The sequence below is a fragment of the Melozone crissalis genome, unplaced genomic scaffold, assembly GCF_028551555.1.
Source record: "Melozone crissalis strain CALT ecotype California unplaced genomic scaffold, PUWL_Pcris_2 ptg000079l_1, whole genome shotgun sequence".
Lineage (NCBI taxonomy): Eukaryota > Metazoa > Chordata > Aves > Passeriformes > Passerellidae > Melozone > Melozone crissalis.
Genome location: NW_026535856.1, coordinates 4,545,165 through 4,566,229, shown reverse-complemented (window position 1 = coordinate 4,566,229; position 21,065 = coordinate 4,545,165). Strand labels below are relative to the sequence as shown.

The window sequence follows — 21,065 nt, the reverse complement described above, 5'->3', positions numbered from 1 at the left end:
GCTTTCCTCCAATCTTGCCCATTTCACTCAAATCTCTACCAAGTCCCAGGCCCTGATTGGAGGAGGCCTGAACTGGAGGCCAGGGGTGAAGGTTTGGGGACAATGGTTGAGTTTTGGGGCAGGAGGAGGGGAGGGTTTGGGGTCAGTGCTGACCATTGGGGCAAATGGGAGAGATCTGGGACAAAGGGTCAAGGGCTGAGGTTCGGGAGAAGGGTTGGGTTTGGGGACGGGGGGCTCAGACAGGGGTGATGCCAAAACTGGCATGGTCAATATGAGTAGCAGCAGCAGGCCAACCAGCATTAGCAGATTTGGCATAGAAATAGGATCCGGAATCCTCGTCCTTGAGGTGGTTCATGGTCAGCGTCACCGAGCTCTGCCCGTTGTCCCTGGGGATCCTGAACCCGCCCTGGACTGATGGGGCGTACTCGGTGTAACCTCCATTGTTGTTGACACTCGCGACGTATTGCAGCCCCTGCCCAGGTCTCTTGCGCATCCAGCCCATCCCAAATTGTCCAAAATCGAACCCGGACCCTCGGAAGAGGTGGTGCAGGGACCCCCCGGGGCGCCTGAGGTCCCCCCCGCACTCCAGCAGGGTCACGGCCGCCCAGACCCCTGCGGGACAAAGGGGAGATGGGGATGAGGGAAAACCCCAGCCCTTGACCCAAATCCTGACTCTTGGCCCCAAATTGGGACCCTTGGACCTCCCCATCCTCCAGCTCCTCCTCCTGCTTGCCTTCCCAGGTGCGTCCCGTCCACCTCCAGATCTGGCTACGGCCAGTTTATTTTGGAATCTAGGATTGATTGGCATCTGACCCCATGACTCAGAATGCTGCACAATTGCTGTATTCAATCTATACTATATTACATTAATTCTATATCTCCTTAATACTATATTATATCTCATTAATAATATATTATGTCTCATTTGTGCTATATTACCACTCCACAAAAGAGATACTAAAAGAATTCAGTACAAAAGACTCTAAAATATCCTATAGAAAACCTGTGAGCAATTAAATTGAAAAAAAATAAGAACCAATCAGCAGAACCCAACTGGTAAATGCCTGGAGGGGAACGATCCCCCCGACACATTCCACATGTGCAGAAAAAGCAGGAGCATTGATGAGAGATGGGAATCGTTTCATCTTCATCTTCTCCCTGTGCTGCTCCAGGAAAAATAATGAGAGAGAGAGAGGCAGACAGAGACAGAGGGAGAGAGAGAGAGAGAGGGAGAGAGGGAGAGAGGGAGAGAGGGAGAGAGAGGAAGAGAGACAATGGTGTCTGACTCTGTGCAGGGAACGAGAATGGCACAGCCAGGCCCCGTGCCCATCTCCCCTTTGTCCTGCAGGGCTCTGGGCGGCCGTGACCCTGCTGGAGTGCGGGGGGAACCTCCAGCCCCCTGGGGGTTCCCTGCGCCTCCTCTGCCGAGGGTCCGGGTTCGATTTCAGGGGGTTTTTCCAAGCACTGGGTGAGCCAGAGACCCAGGCAGGGGCTGGAATTCGTCGCAAGTATCAGCAGCAGTGGGGGCAGCACCGACTACGCGCCGTCGGCCAAGGGCCGGGTCACGATCTCCAGGGAAAACGGGCAGAGTTTGGTGATGCTGACCATGAACAACCTCAAGGACGAGGATTCCGCCATTTATTTCTGTGCCAAACGTGGTACTAGTTGTTATGGTGGTGCTGCTGCTTAGAGTGACGATGGCCGTGGTGGATCCATCCCCATCTCTGGGTCCTCACCTGTCCCCAAACTGAGACTCTTCCTTTAAATTATCCCCCAAACCTCAGCCCTTGACCCTTTGTCCAAAATCTCCCCCATTTGCCCCAATGGTCAGCACTGACCCCAAACCCTCCCCTGCTCCTGCCCCAAAACTCAACCATTGTCCCCAAATCTTCACGCCTGGGCTCCAGTTCAGGCCTCCTCCAATCAGGGCCTGGGAGCTGGGGGAGATTTGGGTGAAATGGGAAAAACTGGGAGAAAGTCCAGAGTTGGGGCAAAGATGGTGGACATTCGGGGAGAAGGTCAAGAATGGGGTCAAGGGTTGGGATTTGGGGCAGGATTTGGGGATTTTGGGACATTTGGGGAGCCAGGGATGGGGGTTTGGGGCCACCACCAGCGTCGTCACCATGTCCAGAGCTCCCAGAGAGGATTCCAGCCCAGCCCCAAGGAGCAGCACCAGACACCGAGGCCGCTGAGGGAGAAGTGAAGCCCCAGGAGGGACAAAGGGAGGGAGGGAGGAGAAGACGCCGCGATTTTGGGGCTCCGCAGCCTCCCCCCACTTCCTCCCCGGCAGCTGCCAGGGCCCGGCCAGGGCAGGAAAGGAAACAGAAAGTTCCTGGTTTTGGTCATTGTGAACATCTGTGTTTGGCAGAGGGCAGCTCAGCCTCGGGGCTCTGCAGCAGAGCGCTGGCTGCACAAAAAGCTTTGTGAGCGAGGGGCCCTGGAGCGATCCCCGTTCCACACTGGAACGGAAGGGAAGGGCCAGACTGGGGCATAAAGGGGCATAATTGGGGGAAATTGGGAATTGGGGAAGTGACGGTGGAGTTTGGGGGAAATGGTCAAGCTTTTAGGAACACGGCTGGGATTTTCAGGAAGGATCTCTGGGATTGGAAATATTTGTTGACCATCATGGTCACTATCAGGATTGATGCCAAAACCAGCGTCAATAGCATTGCCAGCGTAACCATTGCAAAGTTTGACACAGAAACAAACGGCGGAATCCTCGTCCTTGAGGTTGTTCATGGTCAGCATCACCGAGCTCTGCCCGTTGTCCCTGGAGATCCTGAACTGTCTCTTGACTGATGGCGCGTATTTGGGAGTGGCGCCATCACTGGTGGCACTCGCCAAAAACTCCAAACACTGCCCGGGTCTCTGGCGCATCCAGCCCATCCCAAAATCCCCGAAACTGAACCCGGACCCTTAGCAGAGGAGGCGCAGGGCCCCCCCGGGGGGCTGGAGGTCCCCCCTACACTCCAGCAGGGTCACGGCCGCCTGGAGCCCTGCGGGACAAAGGGGAGATGGGGATGAGGAGCTGGATTGGTGAAGAGTGCCCAAGTTGGCATGCCATGCCAGAAAGAGTGGTGGTTGGCACGAGAGAGGAGGATGGTGAACTCTAAGGGCCCCAGTTTGGGGCCCAGAGTCAGGATTTGGGTCAAGGTTTCAGCTTTGGCCTCATCCCCATCTCCCCTTTGTCCCGAAGGGCTCCAGGCGGCCGTGACCCTTCTGGAGTGCGGGGGGGGCCTCCAGCCCCCCGGGGGGTCCGTGACGTTGCTGTGCCGAGGGTCCGGGTTCAATTTTGGGAATTTTGGAGCGTACTGGATCCACCAGAGACCCAGGCAGGGTTTGGAATACGTCACAGGGATCACCAACAATGGTGGCAGCACCAGCTACGTGCCATCGGTCAAGGGTCCGATTCAGGATCTCCAGGGACAACGGGCAGAGCTCAGTGACGCTGACCATGAACAACCTCAAGGACGACGATTCCGCCGTTTATTTCTGCGCCAAGTGTGCTACTAATAATTACTCTGAAAGTGCTGCTCATAATGACGATGCCCATGGTGTCCCCTCTCCCATCCCCGTGTCCCCCCTGTCCCGTTTCCCCAGACCCTTCCCCCAAACACCCAGCCCACACCCAGCCCTTGACCATTGATCCCAACCTTGCTCTGCCTCGGCCCCAATTCTCACCCGCCAACCCCAAACCACATCTCCTGACCCCAAATGTCCTCTTTGTGCCCCAAAACTTTGTATTAAAAAGGGCAATTTCAGACCAAGGGTCAAGATATGGGTAAACTTTCTGGCAAGAAGTGGAGAATTTGGGGAAGAACCACTCCAGGCTTTGGACAGAGTCAGGAATGGGCAAAAGGTTTTGGGTTTTGGGGAAGGGTCTTGGATTTGGGAGCCGGTCCGGGACACGGCCACGGGGTCCGGACCAAAACCATCCACACCAGCACCAGTACCCTAATTTTTATAAGCAGATTACCCGCAGAAATAGGATCCGGAATCCTCGTCCTTGAGGTTGTTCACGGTCAGCGTCACCGAGCTCTGCCCGTTGTCCCTGGAGATCCTGAACTGGGCCTTGACCGATGGCGCGTAGTAGGTGTTACCACCTGTGTTATCGATCCACGCGACCAATTCCAGCCCCTGCCCAGGTCTCTGGCGTATGCAGTGCATGCCAAAACTGCCAAAACTGAACCCGGACCCTCGGCAGAGGAGGCGCAGGGCCCCCCCAGGGGGCTGGAGGTCCCCTCTGCACTCCAGCAGGGTCACGGCCACCCGGAGCGCTGCGGGACAAAGGGGAGATGATGGAAATCAAAAGTCTGATTGGTCAAGGGCCTCTAACTGGGTGTGCCCAGCTGGACAAAGGGGTAGAATCCTCCTGGGGGGAGGATGATGAACTCCAAGGGTCCCAATTTGCGCCAAGAGTCAGGATTTGGGTCAAGGGTTGAGCTTTGGCCTCATCCCCATCTCCCCTTTGTCCCGCAGGGCTCCGGGTGGCCGTGACCCTGCTGCAGTGTTGGGGGGACCTCCAGCCCCCCGGGGAGTCCCTGCGCCTTCTCTGCCGAGGGTCCGGGTTCAGTTTTGGGAGTTCTGGAATGTACTGGATCTGCCAGAGACCCGGGCAGGGTTTGGAATACGTCGCAGGGATCTACAACCCTGGTGGCACCACCTACTACAATCCATCCGTCGAGGGTCGGTTCAGGATCTCCAGGGACAACGGGTCAGAGCTCGGTGACGCTGACCATGAACAACCTCATGGATGAGAATTCCGCCACCTATTTCTGTGCCAAGAGTGCTGGTGCTGGTTGGGCTGAAATTGCTCATCTTATTGACGATGGCCTTGCTGTCCCCATCCCCATCTCCGTGTCCCCACCCCCGGCCTAGTTCCCAGACCCTTCCCCCAAACCCCCAGCCCACACCCAGCCCTTGACCATTGATCCCAACCTTGCTCTGCCTCGGCCCCAATTCTCACCCGCTGACCCCAAACCACAACTCCTGACCCCAAATCTCCTCTTTGTGGCCCAAACTTTGCTCTGAAGGTCGAAGATTGAGGCCCAGGGTCCCGATTTGAGGACAAAGGTTGAGGATTCGTGTCAGCAGCTGTGGCTGGGAGCGCTAAATGGCATTTTGGGGCAGATTCGGGCGATTTCTGGTGCCAACATAGTTGGATTTGGGGCAGAACCAGTTTTGGGGTTTTGCCTCCATGGTTTGTGTAGTGGAACTGGGGGAGATCTGGGACAAAGGGTCAAGAATGCGGTGAAGGGCTGAGACCCAGGGGAAGGGTCTGGGGATTGGGGACAGGAGACTACACTTAGATGGGGGCTTGGATCCACCATGGGTGTCATCCAAATTAGCACCAGGACCCACATAACCAGCATAAGCACATTTGGCACAGAAATAGGATCCAGAATCCTCGTCCTTGAGGTTGTTCATGGTCAGCGTCACCGAGCTCTGCCCGTTGTCCCTAGAGATCGTGAACCAGCCCTGCACCGATGGCGCGTAGTAGGCGCTGCCACCAGTGTTGATCCCCGTGAGCCACTCCAGCCCCTGCCCGGGTCTCTGGCGGATCCAGTTCATGTCGTAGCTCCCGAAATTGAACCCGGACCCTCGGCAGATGAGGCGCAGGGATCCCCCGGGGGGCTGGAGGTCCCCTCCGCACTCCAGCAGGGTCACGGCCGCCTGCAGCCCTGCGGGACAAAGGGGAGATGGGGATGGGGCAAAAGCTGAACCCTTGACCCAAATTCTGATGATTGGCCCCAAAATCTGAACCCTGGGCCTTCTCATCCTTCTCCAAAGTGGGTCCCGACTCTTTTCCAACTGGCAAAACCCACTTTGAAGCCCTGGACCAATCAGGTTTCTCATCCCCATCTCCCCTTTGTCCTGCAGGGCTCCAGGCGGCCATGACCCTGCTGGAGTGCGGGGGGGACCTCCAGCCCCCTGGGGGGTCCCTGCGCCTCCTCTGCCAAGGGTTCGGGTTCTGTTTTGGGGGTTTTGGCATGCACTGGGTGCGCCACAGACCTGGGCAGGGGCTGGAATGGCTTGCAGGGATCAGCAGCAACGGTGCTTACACTGGCTACGCGCCATCGGCACAGGGCCGGTATTGAAGTGAAGGGAGAAACGATCATCCTAGTAATGCATTGAACTCCAATTTTATTGATCAATCAATCACCTTAAATAACAGTGCTAACGAACTCCATGAATATTCTGTAGTCCAGATTCATGATAGGCTAACAGAGAAACTTCTAACCACTCCTCTTGTTTTAGAATATCTACAATTGTTTATTAAAAACAGAACCCATGTTCCCAAAACTTCTACATCTGTTCTCAGGGTGCCAGGTTTTCCCAGAGACGGTGTTGTGCTTGTTATGGGAAGACTGTCTGAGAACTTCATTGTTTATAAAGAGAGTCTAATTGTTTATAGAAATCAGAAGGCTGAGAACTGCTTTAATTTTCCCTTATACTTTTCTCTCAATTGTATGTCTCATGGCCTTTTCATTAAGTCATTCTCCGACAGGTCGGTTCAGGATCTCCAGGGACAACGGGCAGAGCTCGGTGACGCTGACCATGAACTACTTCAAGGACGAGGATGCCGGATCCTATTTCTGTGCCAAGGGTGCTGGTGCTACTGCTGCTGATAATGATGCCTATGGTATTGGCCCCGCACCGATCGCTGTGTCACCACTAGCCCTCACCTGCCCCAGACCCTTCCCCAAATCCCAGCCTTGACCCATTCCTGTCCCCGTGCCCCAACCCTGCCCTGGCTCTGCCCCACAATCTCGACTCCTGGCCCCACACCTCAGCTCGGGGCTCACTCAGGGCCATTTTGGCTCCTGAGCTCTCCTTGCCCATTCTGACCCAGCCCTTCACTGATGGAAGGTTCCAGGTGACTCCACCCTTGGACCCATCTGCTTCTCTCAGCATGGAGCCCTTGGCTAGAGGTCAATTTCAACAATTTCATATCCTCTAACTTTCATGTGTTTTTGGGAAAAAAAAAAGGGTTTTTTCTCCAGAGCTCGCAGAGAGGATTCCAGCCCAGCCCCAAGGAGCAGCACCAGACACCGAGGCCGCTGAGGGAGAAGTGAAGCCCCAGGTGGGAGCGAGGAAGGGAGCGAGGGAGGAGAAGACGCCGCGATTTTGGGGCTCCGCAGCCTCCCCCCACTTCCTCCCCGGCAGCTGCCGGGGCCTGGCCGGGGCAGGAAAGGAAACAGAAGGTTCCTGGTTTTGATCATTGTGAACATCTGTGTTTGGCAGAGGGCAGCTCAGCCTCTGGGCACTGCGGCAGAACGCCGGCTGCACAAAAAGCTTTGTGTGCAAAGGGCCCCGGAGTGATCCCCATTCCGCACTGGGACGGAGGGGAAGGGCCAGACTGGGGAGAAATGGGCAAAATTGGGGGAAACTGGGAATTGGGGAAGTGATGGTGGAGTTTGGGGGAAAATATCTGAGATGTGAGAAAAAGATCCGGGATTTTGGGGAAGGATCAGAGAATTCTGAGCTATTTTGGAAGAGAGAGGAGAGGGCTTGGGACAACAACCACCATCAACACCATGAGCAGCAGCACCACCACCACAAGCACTGGTGTAATATTTGGCACAGAAATAAACGGCGGAGTCCTCATCCTTGAGGTTGTTCATGGTCAGCGCCACCGAGCTCTGCCCATTGTCCCTGGAGATCATGAACCGGCCCTAGACTGATTGTGTGTAGGTGGTGTAACCACCATTACCGTAGATCCCCGCGACCAAATCCAGCGCATTCCCGGGTCTCTGACACATCCAGAACATTCCATAACTCCTGAAATCGAACCCGGACCTTCGACAGGGGAGGCGCAGGGACCCCCCGGGGGGCTGGAGGTCTCCCCCGCACTCCAGCAGGGTCACGGCCGCCTGGAGCCCTGCGGGACAAACGGATGGCAAACCTTATTGTTCAAGGGCCTCAAAGCAGGTGTGGCCAGCTGGAAAAAGGGATTGGACCCAGCTGGGAGGAGGATGAGAAACTCCAAGGGTCCCAATTTGGGGCCCAGAGTCAGGATTGGGGTCAAGGGTTGAGCTTTGTCCTTATCCCCATCTCCCCTTTGTCCCACAGGGCTCCGGGCAGCTGTGACCCTGCTGGAGTGCGGGGCGGGAACTCCAGCCCCCCAGGGGCTCGCTGACGTTGCTGTGCCAAGGGTCCGGGTTCAATGTCGGCAGTGTTTGGATGGGCTGGGTGCGCCAGAGATCCGGGCAGGGGCTGGAAATATTTGCACGCCTTGACAGTGTTGGATACACCTGGTACCCATCCGAGGTCAAGGGCCGGTTCAGCATCACCAGGGACAATGGGCAGAGCTCGGTGAAGCTGACCATGAACAACATCAAGGACGAGGATTCAGCCGTCTATTTCTGTGCCAAATGCGATTATATAAATTGGGATGCTGCTGCTGATAGTTTTGGCCCCCGACCCCATTTCCCAGACCCTTCCTCAAACCCCAGCCCCTGACCCCATTCCAGTCCCCTTTCCCAGCTCTGTACTGGTTCTGCCCCAATCTCAGCTCCTGGCCCCAATCTCAGCTCTGGGCTCCAAGGCTCAACCAAGGTCCCCAAACCTGGGTGCAAATGATTGAGATTTAGGGAAAATGGGCCAGATGGGGTCCGTGGCTATAACACAGTTCCTCCACTGAAATTTTGGGGCAGAATGGGTCCAGTTGGGCAAAAATGGTTGGGATTTGTGGGACGAGAGTGAGCTCAGGGTGAAATCGGCCCTGATTTGGGGCCAGGAGCTGAGATTTGGAGTCAGAGCAGAATAGGCTTGGGACAAAGGGTCAGGAGTGGGATCAGGGGTTGGAGGGAAGGGTCTGGCGAACGGGGACAGGTGGGGACAAAGACATGGGAACAGGACCAACACCAGCCCTGTCACCATAAGCAGCAGCAGAAGTAGCAGTATTAAAAGATTTCACACAGAAATAGGATCCGGAATCCTCGTCCTTGAGGTTGTTCATGGTCAGCGTCACTGAGCTCTGCCCGTTGTCCCTGGAGATCGTGAACCAAACCTTGACAGAATCCGCGTAGTAGGCGCTGCCGCCATTTCTGATCCTTGCCACCGATTCCAGCCCCTTCTCAGGAATCTGTCGAACCCAGCCCATCCCAAAGCTGCCAAAATCGAACCCAGACCCTTGTCAGAGGAGGTGCAGAGACCCCCCGGGGGGCCGGAGGTCCCCCCCGCACTCCAGCAGGGTCACGGCCGCCCGGAGCCCAGCGGGACAAAAGGGAGATGGGGATGGGAAACCTGATTGGTAAAGAGTTCCCAACTTTGCATGGCATGCTTCAAAAATGGGACAGGACCCACCTGGCAGGAGGATGATGAACTCCAAAGGTCCCAATTTGGGCCAAGGGTCCGGATTTGGGTCAAGGGTTGAGCTTTGGCCTCATCCCCATCTGCCCTTTGTCCCGCAGGGCTCCGGGCGGCCGTGACCCTGCTGGAGTTCAGGGGGGACCTCCAGCCCCTCGGGGGTTCCCTGCGCCTCCTCTGCTGAGGGTCCGGGTTCGACTTTGGGAAATTCAGGCTCGGCTGGGTTCGCCAGAGACCCGGGCAGGGGCTGGAGTGGGTCACAGCGATAGACAGTGATGGATACAACTGGTACCCACCCGCGTTCAAAGGCCGGGTCATGATCTCCAGGGAAAACGGGCAGAGCTTGGTGACGCTGACCATGAACAACCACAAGGACGAGGATTCCGGATCCTATTTCTGTGCCAAATGTGCTTATGGTGGTTGGATTGATGGTCCTGCTTCTGTTGAATGTTTAGATGGCATTGCCTGCCCCCTGTCCCCACCTGTCCCCATTCCCCAGAGCCTTCCCCCAGACCCCAACCCCTCACCCCATTCCTGACCTGTCACAGAGATTTTTTCATAAAATTCTTTCTTTTAGGTTTTTTCTTTTTTAGGAAGCTGGGGCCCCAGAAGAAAAATGTAAACAATATATAATGCTGGTGTGGAATGTAACAGGAGCATCTGTGATTGGTCTTCTGTGAGTGTTTCGATTTGCTTACCACTCAGGGGAGAGTTTGTCGTTGCTTTCTGCTGGACACAGAACTTTGTTATTTTCTTCTTTCCTATGCTATTCTTACCTTAGCAGCTTCTGCAACTTCTCTCTTTATTCCTTTTAATATAGTTATAATGTATTATATATCATATAATGTATTATATATCATATATCAATAAATCCAGCCTTCCAATCATGAACCAAGATTCTCGTCCACTTCTCTCACCCTGAAGACCTTCATCAGGTCGCTGTAATAGCTGACCGTGAACAACCTCAAGGACGACGATTCCGGATCCTATTTCTATGCCAAATGAGCTACTAGTAGCTTTGGTGGTGGTGTTGCTGCCTTTAGTGACAATTCCAGCAGTGGTCCCACCCCCCCTGGTGGTCACCAAATGTCTGCAATCCCCACAGATCCTTCCCCAAATCACAGATCTTCTCCTCAAATCTTTACCATTTTTCCCCATAGTCTGCACCAGCTGCACCAACTGTTGACTTTCCCCCAGTTATGGGCGTTTCAGCCAAATCTTCCCCATCTCCCTGGGTCCTCATTGGCTGAGCTGGCACAGGCAGAAATGGGAACTCTTGAAGAGAAAGGCCTGAACAGGAGCCCAGGGATGAAGGTTCGGGGCCAATGGTTGAGTTTTGGGGCAGGAGCAGGTGAGGGTTTGGGGTCAGTGCTGGCCATTGGTGGAAATGGGGACAAAGGGTCAAAAGCTGGGACAATGGGTGAGGTTTGGGGGAAGGGTCTGGGGTTAAGGACTGGGGGGAACTCGGGGACGGGGCTGGATCCACAACTGGCGTCGTCACAATAAGCAGCAGCATCGCCCCAATTCCAAGCAGCAGCAGATTTGGCACAGAAATAGGACCCGGAATCCTCATCCTTGAGGTTGTTCATGGTCAGCGTCACCGAGCTCTGCCCGTTGTCCATAGAGATCCTGAACCGACCCTGCACCGACGGCGCATAGGCGGTGTCAGCACCATCGTTCCTGATACCGGAGACCCATTCCAGCCCCTGCCCAGGTCTCTGGCGCATCCAGAGCATTCCAAAATTCCCAAAATCGAACCCGGACCCTCGGCACAGCAACGTCAGGGACTGCCCAGGGGGCTGGAGGTCCCCCCCACACTGCAGCAGGGTCACGGCCGCCCGGAGCCCTGCGGGACAAAGGGGAGATGGGGATGAGAAACCTGATTGGTCGAAGGCCTCCTAGTGGGAAAGGCCAGCAGGAAGAAGGGGCAGGACCTGCCTGGGAGGAGGATGATGAACTCCAAGGGTCCAAGTTTGGGGCCAAGAGTCAGGGTTTGGGTCAAGGGTTGAGCTTTGGCCTCATCCCCATCTCGCCTTTTTCCTGCAGGGCTCCGGGCGGCTGTGACCCTGCTGGAGTGCGGGGGGGACCTCCAGCCCCCCGGGGGGTCCCTGCACCTCCTCTGCCGAGGGTCTGGGTTCAGTTTCGGGAGTTTTGACATGGAATTGGCCCACCAGAGACCCGGGCAGGGGCTGGAATTCGTCGCCTACATCAGCAACACTGGTGGTTACACCTACTACACGCCATCGGTGCAGGGCTGGTTCAGGATCTCCAGGGACAATGGGCAGAGCTCGGTGACGCTGACCATGAACAACCTCAAGGATGAGGATTCCGCCGTTTATTTCTGTGCCAAATCTGCTTATGCTGGTGCTGCTGGTGGTGCTGCTGCTCCTTATATTGACCATGCCAGTTTTGGCATCACCCCTGTCTGAGCCCCCCCAGTCCCCAAACTCAGACTCTTCCCCCCAAACCTCAGTCCTTGACCCTTTGTCCCAAAATTTCCCCCATTTGCCCCAATGGTAAACACTGACCCCAAACCCTTCCCATGTCCTGCCCCAAATCTTAACCATTGGCCCCAAACCTTCACCCCTGGGCTCCAGTTCAGGCCTCCTCCAATCAGGGCCTGGGACTCAGTAGAGATTAGGGAGAAATGGGCAAAATTGGAGGAAAGTACAGAGTTGGGGCAACAATGCTAAAGTTTGGGGGAGAATGGTCGAGGTTTTAGAAGGGCTGAAACTTGGTGGAAGCATCGCTGGGATTGGAGAAATTTCACGACCCTCATGGTCACTACCAGAAGTGAAGGAAAAAACAGCAGCAGCATTACCACCAGCATAACCATTGTCACGTTTGGCACAGAAATAGGATCCGGAATCCTCGTCCTTGAGGTTGTTCATGGTCAGCGTCACCGAGCTCTGCCCGTTGTCCCTGGAGATCGTGTCTCCGCCCTTGACCGATGGCGCGTAGTTTGTGGTGCCACCATTGTCACTGATCCCTAGGAGCCACTCCAAGCCCTGCCCGGGTCTCTGGCGGATCCACTGCATGCCAAAAGTGCTGAAACTGAACCCGGACCCTCGGCAGAGGAGGCGCAGGGACCCCCCGGGGGGCTGGATGTCCCCCTACAACTCCAGAAGGGTCACGGCCGCCCGGAGCCCTGCGGGACAAAGGGGAGATGGGGATGCGAAACCTGATTGGTCCAGAGCCTCCTAGTGGGCAAAGCCAGCTGTAAAAAGGGGCAGGACCCACCTGGGAGGAGTATGATTAATTCCAAGGGTCACAGTTTGGGCCGATAGTCAGGACGTGGGTCAAGGGTTGAGCTTTGGCCTCATCCCCATCTCCCCTTTATCCCGCAGGGCTCCGGGTGGCCGTGACCCTGCTGGAGTGTGTGGGGGGGTCCCTGCGCCTCCTCTGCCGAGGGTCTGGGTTCATTTTTGGCAGTTTCTCCCTGTTCTGGCTTCGCCAGAGCCCCGGGCAGGTGCTGGAGTGCCTCGCAGGGATCAGCAGTTATGGTGCCAACACCTTCTACGCGCCATTGGTCAAGGGCCGGTTCAGGATCTCCAGGGACAACAAGCAGATCTCGGTGACGCTGACCATGAACAACCTCAAGGACGAGGATTCTGGATCCTATTTCTGCGGGAAATCTGCCTATAATACTTGGGGTGCTTCTGCTGATTGTATTGACCCCATCCCCATGGCTCTATCCCCACCTGTCCCAGTTCCCCAGACCCTTCTCCCAAACTCTGCCCCTGACCCCATTCCTGACCCCATCTCCCTACCCTGCCCTGGCTTGCCCCATATTCTCCACTCTCGACCACAAAGTTGACTGAAATCTTAATCCTTGACCAGAAGTATCCAGTTTCAGAATCATGTTTTGGGGCACAAAGTGGAGATTTGGGGTCAGGAGTTGTGGTTTGGGGTCAGCAGGTGAGAATTGGGGTCAAGGCAGAGCAAGGTTGGGATCAATGGTCAAGGGCTGGGTGTGGGCTGGGGTTTTGGGGGAAGGGTCTGGGCAATGGGGACAGGGGGGGACACTGGGATTGGGGGCACAGTCACATCTATAAACAACAACAGCAGGATCATACCAAACATTAACAGATTTGGCACAGAAATAGGTGGCAGAATCCTTGTCCTTGAGGTTGTTCATGGTCAGCGTCACCGAGCTCTGCCCGTTGTCCCTGGAGATACTGAACCGGCCCTTGACTGAGGGTGCATAGCCGGTGCTGGAACCATCGTTCTTTGTCCCCCCGAGCCACTCGGTCGCCTGCCCGGGTCTCTCACGCAACCACTGCATCCCTAAATTCCCAAAATCGAACCCGGACCCTCGGCAGAGGAGGCGCAGAGACCCCCCGGGGGGCTGGAGGTTCCCCCTGGACTCCAGCTCTGTCACGGCCGCTCCCCCATCCCCAAACCTTCACTGGTTTTGCCCCAAACTCCCTTTGTCTGGCCTCATATCTCCAACAGAGATTTCCAGTATTGTAAAGTGCCTTCAACCCTGCAATGAGCCCCAGTCCACCCATTAATTAATTGGACAGCTCTACCTGAGTTTTGCATCGCCCCATCCCCATCTGCCCTTTGTCCCGCAGGGCTCCGGGTGGTGTGACCCTACTAGAGTGCGGGTGGGACCTCCAGCCCCCCGGGGGGTCCCTGACGTTGCTGTGCCGCGGGTCCGGGTTCAGTTTCGGGGGTGTTGCAATGAGCTGGGTCCGTCAGAGACCCGGGCAGGGGCTGGAGGTCGTCGCCTACATCTGCAGCGGTGGCAGCACCTGGTACACGCCATCGGTCAAGGGCCGGTTCATGATCGCCAGGGACAATGGGCAGAGTCTGATGATGCTGACCATGACCAGCCTCAAGGTTGAGGATTCCGCTCTTTATTTCTGTGCCAAAAATTGGGATGATTGTTTTGCTCCGGCTGCTGGTGAGGATTTTGACGGTGGTGATGTTGGTCATGGTGGTTTTGGCCCTGCCCCCAGGTGGAGTCCCCCCTGTCCTCAAACCCAGACCCTTCCCGTAAACCTCAGCCCTTGACCCTTGTCATCATTGGCCTGAAAATCCCTCTGGGGCTGCCCCAAATGTGCACCCCTGGCCCCAAACCCAAGCTAGGGGCATTAAATCTTGAGGGTTCAGCACAAAAATTGGCACCAAGGGTGAAGGGGTGGGGCCAAGAGTTGGGAGTTTTGGGGAGAATTGGGGAGATTTGGGACAGAGCCAGTTCAGGTCTGGGACACGGGGACAAGAATGCGGTCAGGGGCTGGGAACTGGGGGAGGTGTCTGGGGGATGGGGACAGGGGGGGCATAGCAATGGGTGCGGGGTCAATACAATAGGCACCAGTATAACCAGCACAGCCAGCAGCACCCTTGGCACAGAAATAGGATCTGGAATCCTCGTCCTTGAGGTTGTTCATGGTCAGCGTCACCGAGCTCTGCCCGTTGTCCCTGGAGATCCTGAACCGGCCCTTGACCGACGGCGCGTAGCTGGTGCTATGAGCATTGTAGCTGATACTGGCGATGAATTCCAGCCCCTGCCCGGGTCTCTGGCGCATCCATCCCATTGCAACACCCCAAGACTGACCCGGCCCCTCGGCAAAGGAGGCGCAGGGACCCCCCGGGGGGCTGGACATGCCCCCCGCACTCCAGCAGGGTCACGGCTGCCCGGAGCCCTGCGGGACAAAGGGGAAATGAGGATGAGGGCAACACTCAACCCTTGACCCAAATCCTGACCCTTGGCCCCAAATTGGGACCCTTGGAGTTCGTCATGCTCCTCCCTGGTGAGTCCTCCCTCTTTTTCCAGGTTGCCGAGCCTGCTTTCAGGCCCTCGACCCATAAGGTTTTTCGTCCCCATCTCCCCTTTGTCCCGCAGGGCTCCGGGCGGCCGTGACCCTGCTGCAGTGCGGGGGCGACCTCCAGCCCCCCGGGGGATCCCTGCGCCTCCTCTGCCGAGGGTCCGGGTTCAGTTTTAGCAGTTTTGCCATATTCTGGGTCCGCCAGAGACCCGAGCAGGGGCTGTAATGGGTCGCAGGGATCAGGAACGATGGTTCCTGCATCGGCTACGTGAATTCAGTCAAGGGCGGGGTCATGATCTCCAGGGACAACGGGCAGAGCTCGGTGACGCTGACCATGAACAACCTCAAGGACGAGGATTCCGGATCCTATTTCTGCGCCAAGCGTGCTTTTGCTGATAATTGGGGCCCTCCTGCTATTGGTAAATGCACCATTGGTGGATCCATCGCCCTCTCAGTGTCCCTACCTGTCCCCAAAGCCCCAGACTCTTCCCCCACACCCCAGTCCCATCATCTGACCCTTTGTCCCAGATCTGCCCCATTTCCACCCATGGTGACCAAAGACGACAAACCCGGACTGGTTCTGCCCAAAACCCAACTGAGTTGGTGCCAAAATTTGCCCAATTTGAATGCAAATCTCGACCCTTGGGGCACTTTTGGGGCACGAGGGGGAGAATTGGGGCCAAGAGTTGAGTTTGGGGCCAGACCCAGGTCAGGGTTTGGGACCAAGGGGCAGCATTGGGGCAAAGGGGGCGGGGCTGGGACAAAGGGTCAGGGTTGGGACAGGGGGGATTGGGAAGGGTCTGGGGGCAGCTGGGGGACAGGGACGGCACTGAAACCCCAAACACCAACACTAACACCAATAAAAGCAATAAGAGCAGCGCCAGTATCAGAAGATTTGGCACAGAAATAGGTGGCAGAAACCTCATCCTTGAGGTTGTTCATGGTCAGCGTCACCGAGCTCTGCCCATTGTCCCTGGAGACCCTGAACCGGCCCTTGACCGATGACGTGAAGTAGGTGTCTCCATCGTTATGAATCCCTGCGAGCCATTCCAGCCCCTGCCTGGGTCTCTGGCGCATCCATCCCATCCCAAAATTCCCGAAACTGAACTCGGACCCTCGGCAGAGAAGGCGCAGGGACCCGCCGGGGGGCTGGAGGTCCCCCCCGCACTCCAGCAGGGTCACGGCCGCCCGGAGCCATGCGGGACAAAGGGGAGATGTGGATGGGAAACCTGATTGGCTGTGGTGCCGAAGTAACATGGCCATGCCAGAAAAAGTATGTGGGACCAAACTGGGAGAGGCAGCAGGAGCAAAACAACCAGGATGGGATGGTCCATGGTTCACAGTTTGGGGCCAAGGGTCAGGATTTGAGTCAAGGGTTGAGCTTTGGCCTCATCCCCATCTCCTATTTCTGTGCCAAATGTTACAGTAGTAGTTGTGGTGGTGGTGGTGCTGCTTATGGTGTTGATGGTGGTTGTGGTCCCAAGCCCTCTCCTCTCTCTTCGCAAATATCTCAGAATTCTCTGATCCTTTCCCCAAATCCCCACCACTGTTTCTCAAATCTTGACCATTTCCCCAAACTCCACCGTCAGTTCCCCAATTTCCCCCAGTTTTCCCCATTTCTCCCCAGTCTGGCCCTTCCCCTCCATCCCAGTGCATGAACGGGGATCGCTCCAGGGCCCTTTGCACACAAAGCTTTTTGTGCAGCCGGCGCTCTGCCGCAGCGCCCCGAGGCTGAGCTGCCCTCTGCCAAACACAGATGTTCACCATGACCAAAACCAGGAACTTTCTGTTTCCTTTCCTGCCCCGGCCGGGCCCCGGCAGCTGCCAGGGAAGAAGTGGGGGGAGGCTGCAGAGCCCCAAAATCGCGGCGTCTTCTCCTCCCTCCCTCCCCACCACGCTCCCACCTGGGGCTTCACTTCTCCCTCAGTGGCCACGGTGTCTGGGGCTGCTTCTTGGGGCTGGGCTGGAATCCTCTCTGGAAGCTCTAGACATGGCGACGACGCTGGTGGTGGCCCCAAACCCCCATCCCTGTCTCCCCAAATCTCCAAAAATCCCCAAATCCTGTCATAAATCTCAACCCTTGACCCCATTCTTGACCTTCTCCCCCAGCGTCCACCATCTTTGCCCCAATTTCCGACTTTCTCCCAGTTTTGCCCATTCCACCCAAATCTCCCCCAGCTCCCAAGACCTGATTGGAGGAGGCTTGAACTGGAGGCCAGGGATTAAGGTTTGGGGCCCATGGTTGAGATTTGGGGTAGGAGCAGGGGAGGGTTTGGAGTCAGTGCTGACCTTTGGGGCAAATGGGGGAGATTTGGGACCAAGGGTCAAAGGGTGAGTTTTGGGGGAAGGGTCTGGGGACCCGAAACGGGGGGGACATGGGGACGAGGGTGGATCCACAACTGGTGTCTTCAGGATATGCAGCAGCATCGCCCCAATTGCCAGCAGCAGAAGATTTGGCACAGAAATAGGATTCGGAATCCTCGTCCTTGAGGTTGTTCATGGTAAGCATCACCGAGCTCTGCCCATTGTCCCTGGAGATCGTGAACCGGCCCTTGACTGAATCCGCGTAGGCGGTGCGGTGTCAGCACCATCGTTCCTGATCCCCGCGACCCACTGCAGCCCCTGCCCGGGTCTCTGTCGGGCCCATTACATGGAAAAACTCCCAAAATCAAACCCGGACCCTCGGCAGAGGAGGCGCAGGGACCCTGTGGGGGGCTGGAGGTCCCCCCCGCACTCCAGCAGGGTCCCGGCATCTGACTCCATTATGCAGAATGCTGAACAATTGCTCTATTAAATCTCTACTGTATTACATTAATATTATATTTTATTGCATTAATACAATGTTATATCTCATTATTACTATATTACATCTCATTATTAATATATTATATCTCATTAATACTATATCTCATTAATTCTATATTATATCTCATTAATACTATATTATATCTCATTAATGCTATATTACATCTATACTAAAGATATACTAAAAGAATTCCATACAAAAGACACGAAAAAATCCTAAAGAATCCCCGTGAGAGTCTGAAAGAGCCAGGTCACGGCGTGGAGCCCATTGGCCAAGGAAAGAAAACAATCTGCAGCAAAACCCAAATGATGTATCCCTGGAGGGGAACAATCCCCCAGACACATTCCAGACGTGCAGAAACAGCAGGAGCAGCGAGGAGAGATGGGAATTGTTTCCTCTTCTTCTTCTCCTGTGCTGCTCAAGGAAAAATCCTGTGACAGAAAGAGAGAGACAGAGAGAGAGAGGGAGAGAGAGAGAGAGACAGAGAGAGAGAGGGAATGGTGTCTGACTCTGTGCTGGGAATGAGAATGGCACAGCTGGGCCTGGTGCCCACCTCCCCTTTGTCCCGCAGGGCTCCGGGCGGCCGTGACCCTGCTGGAGTGCGGGGGGCACCTCCAGCCCCCCGGGGGGTCCCTGTGCCTCCTCTGCTGAGGGTCCGGGTTACATTTTGGGGGTTTCTCCATGTTCTGGGTGCGCCAGAGAGCCGGGCAGGGCCTGGAATTCGTTGCAGGGATCAAGGACAACGGTGGCAGCATCGCCTACGTGCCATCGGTCAAGGGCTGGTTCAGGATCTCCCAGGACAACGGGCAGAGCTCGGTGACCCTGACCATGAACAACCTCAAGGACGAGGATTCCGGATCCTATTTCTGTGCCAAATGCGTTGATGGTGGCTGTGCCAATAGTGATGGTACTGTTGGTGTGGCATTTATTGCTGGTTCTGGCCTTGGTCCCAAATCCCTCCACTTTGTTCCCAAATATCCCATAGTCCTCTGATCTCTCCACCAAATCTCAGCCCTTTTCATCAAATCTCGGCCATTTTACCCCAAACTCCGCCCCTGCTGCCCCAACTCCCAAATTTCTCCCAGTTTTTCCCATTCCACCCAAATCTCCCCCAACTCCCAAGACCTGGTTGGAGCAGGCCTGAACTGGACCCCAGGGGTGAAGGTTTGGGGCCAATGGTTGAGTTTTGGGGCAGGAGCAAGGGAGGGTTTGGGGTCAGTGCTGACCATTGGGGCAAGTGGAGACACAGGGTCAAGGGCTGCGTAAATGGGTGAGGTTTGGGATGAAAAGCAGAACTCTGGGGACTCAATGATGGGAGTGGGATGAAAGGCAGGAGCGTGAGACCATCAGGGGCATCGTCACCTTTAGCAGCAGCACCATAAACATCAGCAGCCCTGGCACAGAAATAGGATCCGAATCCTTGACCTTGAGGTTATTCATGGTTAATGTCACCGAGCTGTGCCCGTTGTCCTGGGAGATCGTGAACCGGCCCTTGACCGATGGCGCGTAGTAAGTGGCTCCACCAATGTTTATGTACGCCATGAATTCCAGCCCCTGCCCGTGTCTCTGGCGCACCCAGTTCATGGCAAAATTGCCGAAACTGAACCCGGACCCTCGGCAGAGGAGGCGCAGGGAACCCCCGGGGGGCTGGAGGTTCCCCCCGCACTCCAGCAGGATCACGGCTGCCCGGAGTCCTGCGGGACAAAGGGGAGATGGGGATGAGGGGATGGATGAGCTGTGTGGTCAAAGTTGGTGCTGCCATTCCAGAAAAAGGGTGTAGGATCCACCCGGGATGACTGGCAGGAGTTGCAGGAGGAAGATGGTGAGGTCCAAGGGTCCCAATTTTTGGGACATCAGGATCTGCATGCAAGAATCAACATTGGGGTGGATGTTTTCATTCATCCCAATCTCCCCATTTTCCTGCAGGGCTCCGGGCGGCCATGACCCTGCTGGAGTGTGGGGGGGACCTCCAGCCCCCCGGGCGTTCCCTGCACCTCTTCTGGCGAGGGTCCGGGTTCAGTTTCGGCAGGTTTGCCATGAACTGGGTCCGACATAGACCCGGGCAGGCGCTGGAATTCGTCGCGTGGATCAGGAGCGATGGTTCCAGCACCGGGTATGCGCCATCGGTCAAGGGCCGGTTCATTATCTCCAGGGACAACGGGCACAGCTCGGTGACGCTGACCATGAACAACCTCAAGGACGAGGATTCCGGTTCCTTTTTCTGCGCCAAAGCAGCTGGAGGTGGTTGGACTGCTGATGCTACTTACGTTGATCCTGCCGGTGGTGGCAGCGCCCTTGCCTGAGCCTCTCCTGTCCCCAGATCTCAGAACCTTTACCCAAATCTGAGCCCTTGACCCCATTCTTGGCCCATTTGCCCAGATCTTCCCCATTTCCACCAAAGACCCTAAACCCCCAAACTGGTTCTGCCACAAACCCACCTGCTTCGGCACCAAAACTTGCCCGATTCTGCCCCAAATCCCCACTCTGGGCTCCCAGCCAAAGCCGCTGACCCAAACCTCACCCGTTGTCCCCATATCTCGGCCCTTTGGGCACTTTTGGGGAACGAGGGGGAGATTTGGGGCCAGGAGTTGAGTTTGGGGCCAGACCCAGGGCAGGGTTTGGGGCCAATGGGCAGCGTTGGGGCAAAAGGGGCAGGGCTGGGACAAAGGGTCAGGGGTGGGTCAGCGGGGTTTGGGGGAAGGGTCTGGGGACAGCTTGGGACAGGGACCGGGCTGAAACCCCAAACACCAACACAACCACCGGAGTCAAACCAATGGTATGGGCAGCATTCCAGCCACCATAGGAATCCTTGGCACAGAAATAGGAACCGGAATCCTCGTCCTTGAGGTTGTTCATGGTCAGCGTCACCGAGCTCTGCCCATTGTCCCTGGAGATCCTGAACCGGCCCTGGACCGAATGTCCATAGTGGGTGGTGCCAACAGTGTTGATCTGTGCTACGACCTCCAAACCCTGCCCGGGTCTCTGGCGGACCCAGCCCATCCCAAAACTGCTGAAATCAAACCCGGACCCTCGGCAGAGGAGGCGCAGAGACCGCCCGGGGGGCTGGAGGTCCCCCGCGCACTCCAGCAGGGTCACAGCTGCCCGGAGCCCTGCGGGACAAAGGGGATGGAAAAGCTCAACCTTTGACCCAACTCCTGACTCTTGGCCCCACA

At 56.3% G+C, this 21,065-nt stretch overlaps 1 gene segment (V, D, J or C); it reads right to left on the bottom strand.

The window, feature by feature from the left end:
• Positions 1–5,109: 5,109 nt before the first annotated feature.
• LOC128946283 (Ig heavy chain V region 914-like) lies at positions 5,110–5,676 on the bottom strand (the record flags this gene model as incomplete). The annotated part of the segment is given in 1 exon segment: positions 5,110–5,676. A coding segment is annotated over 1 exon segment (567 nt), but the record flags the coding sequence as incomplete, so codon positions are not given.
• Between the last annotated feature and the right edge of the window lie 15,389 nt (positions 5,677–21,065).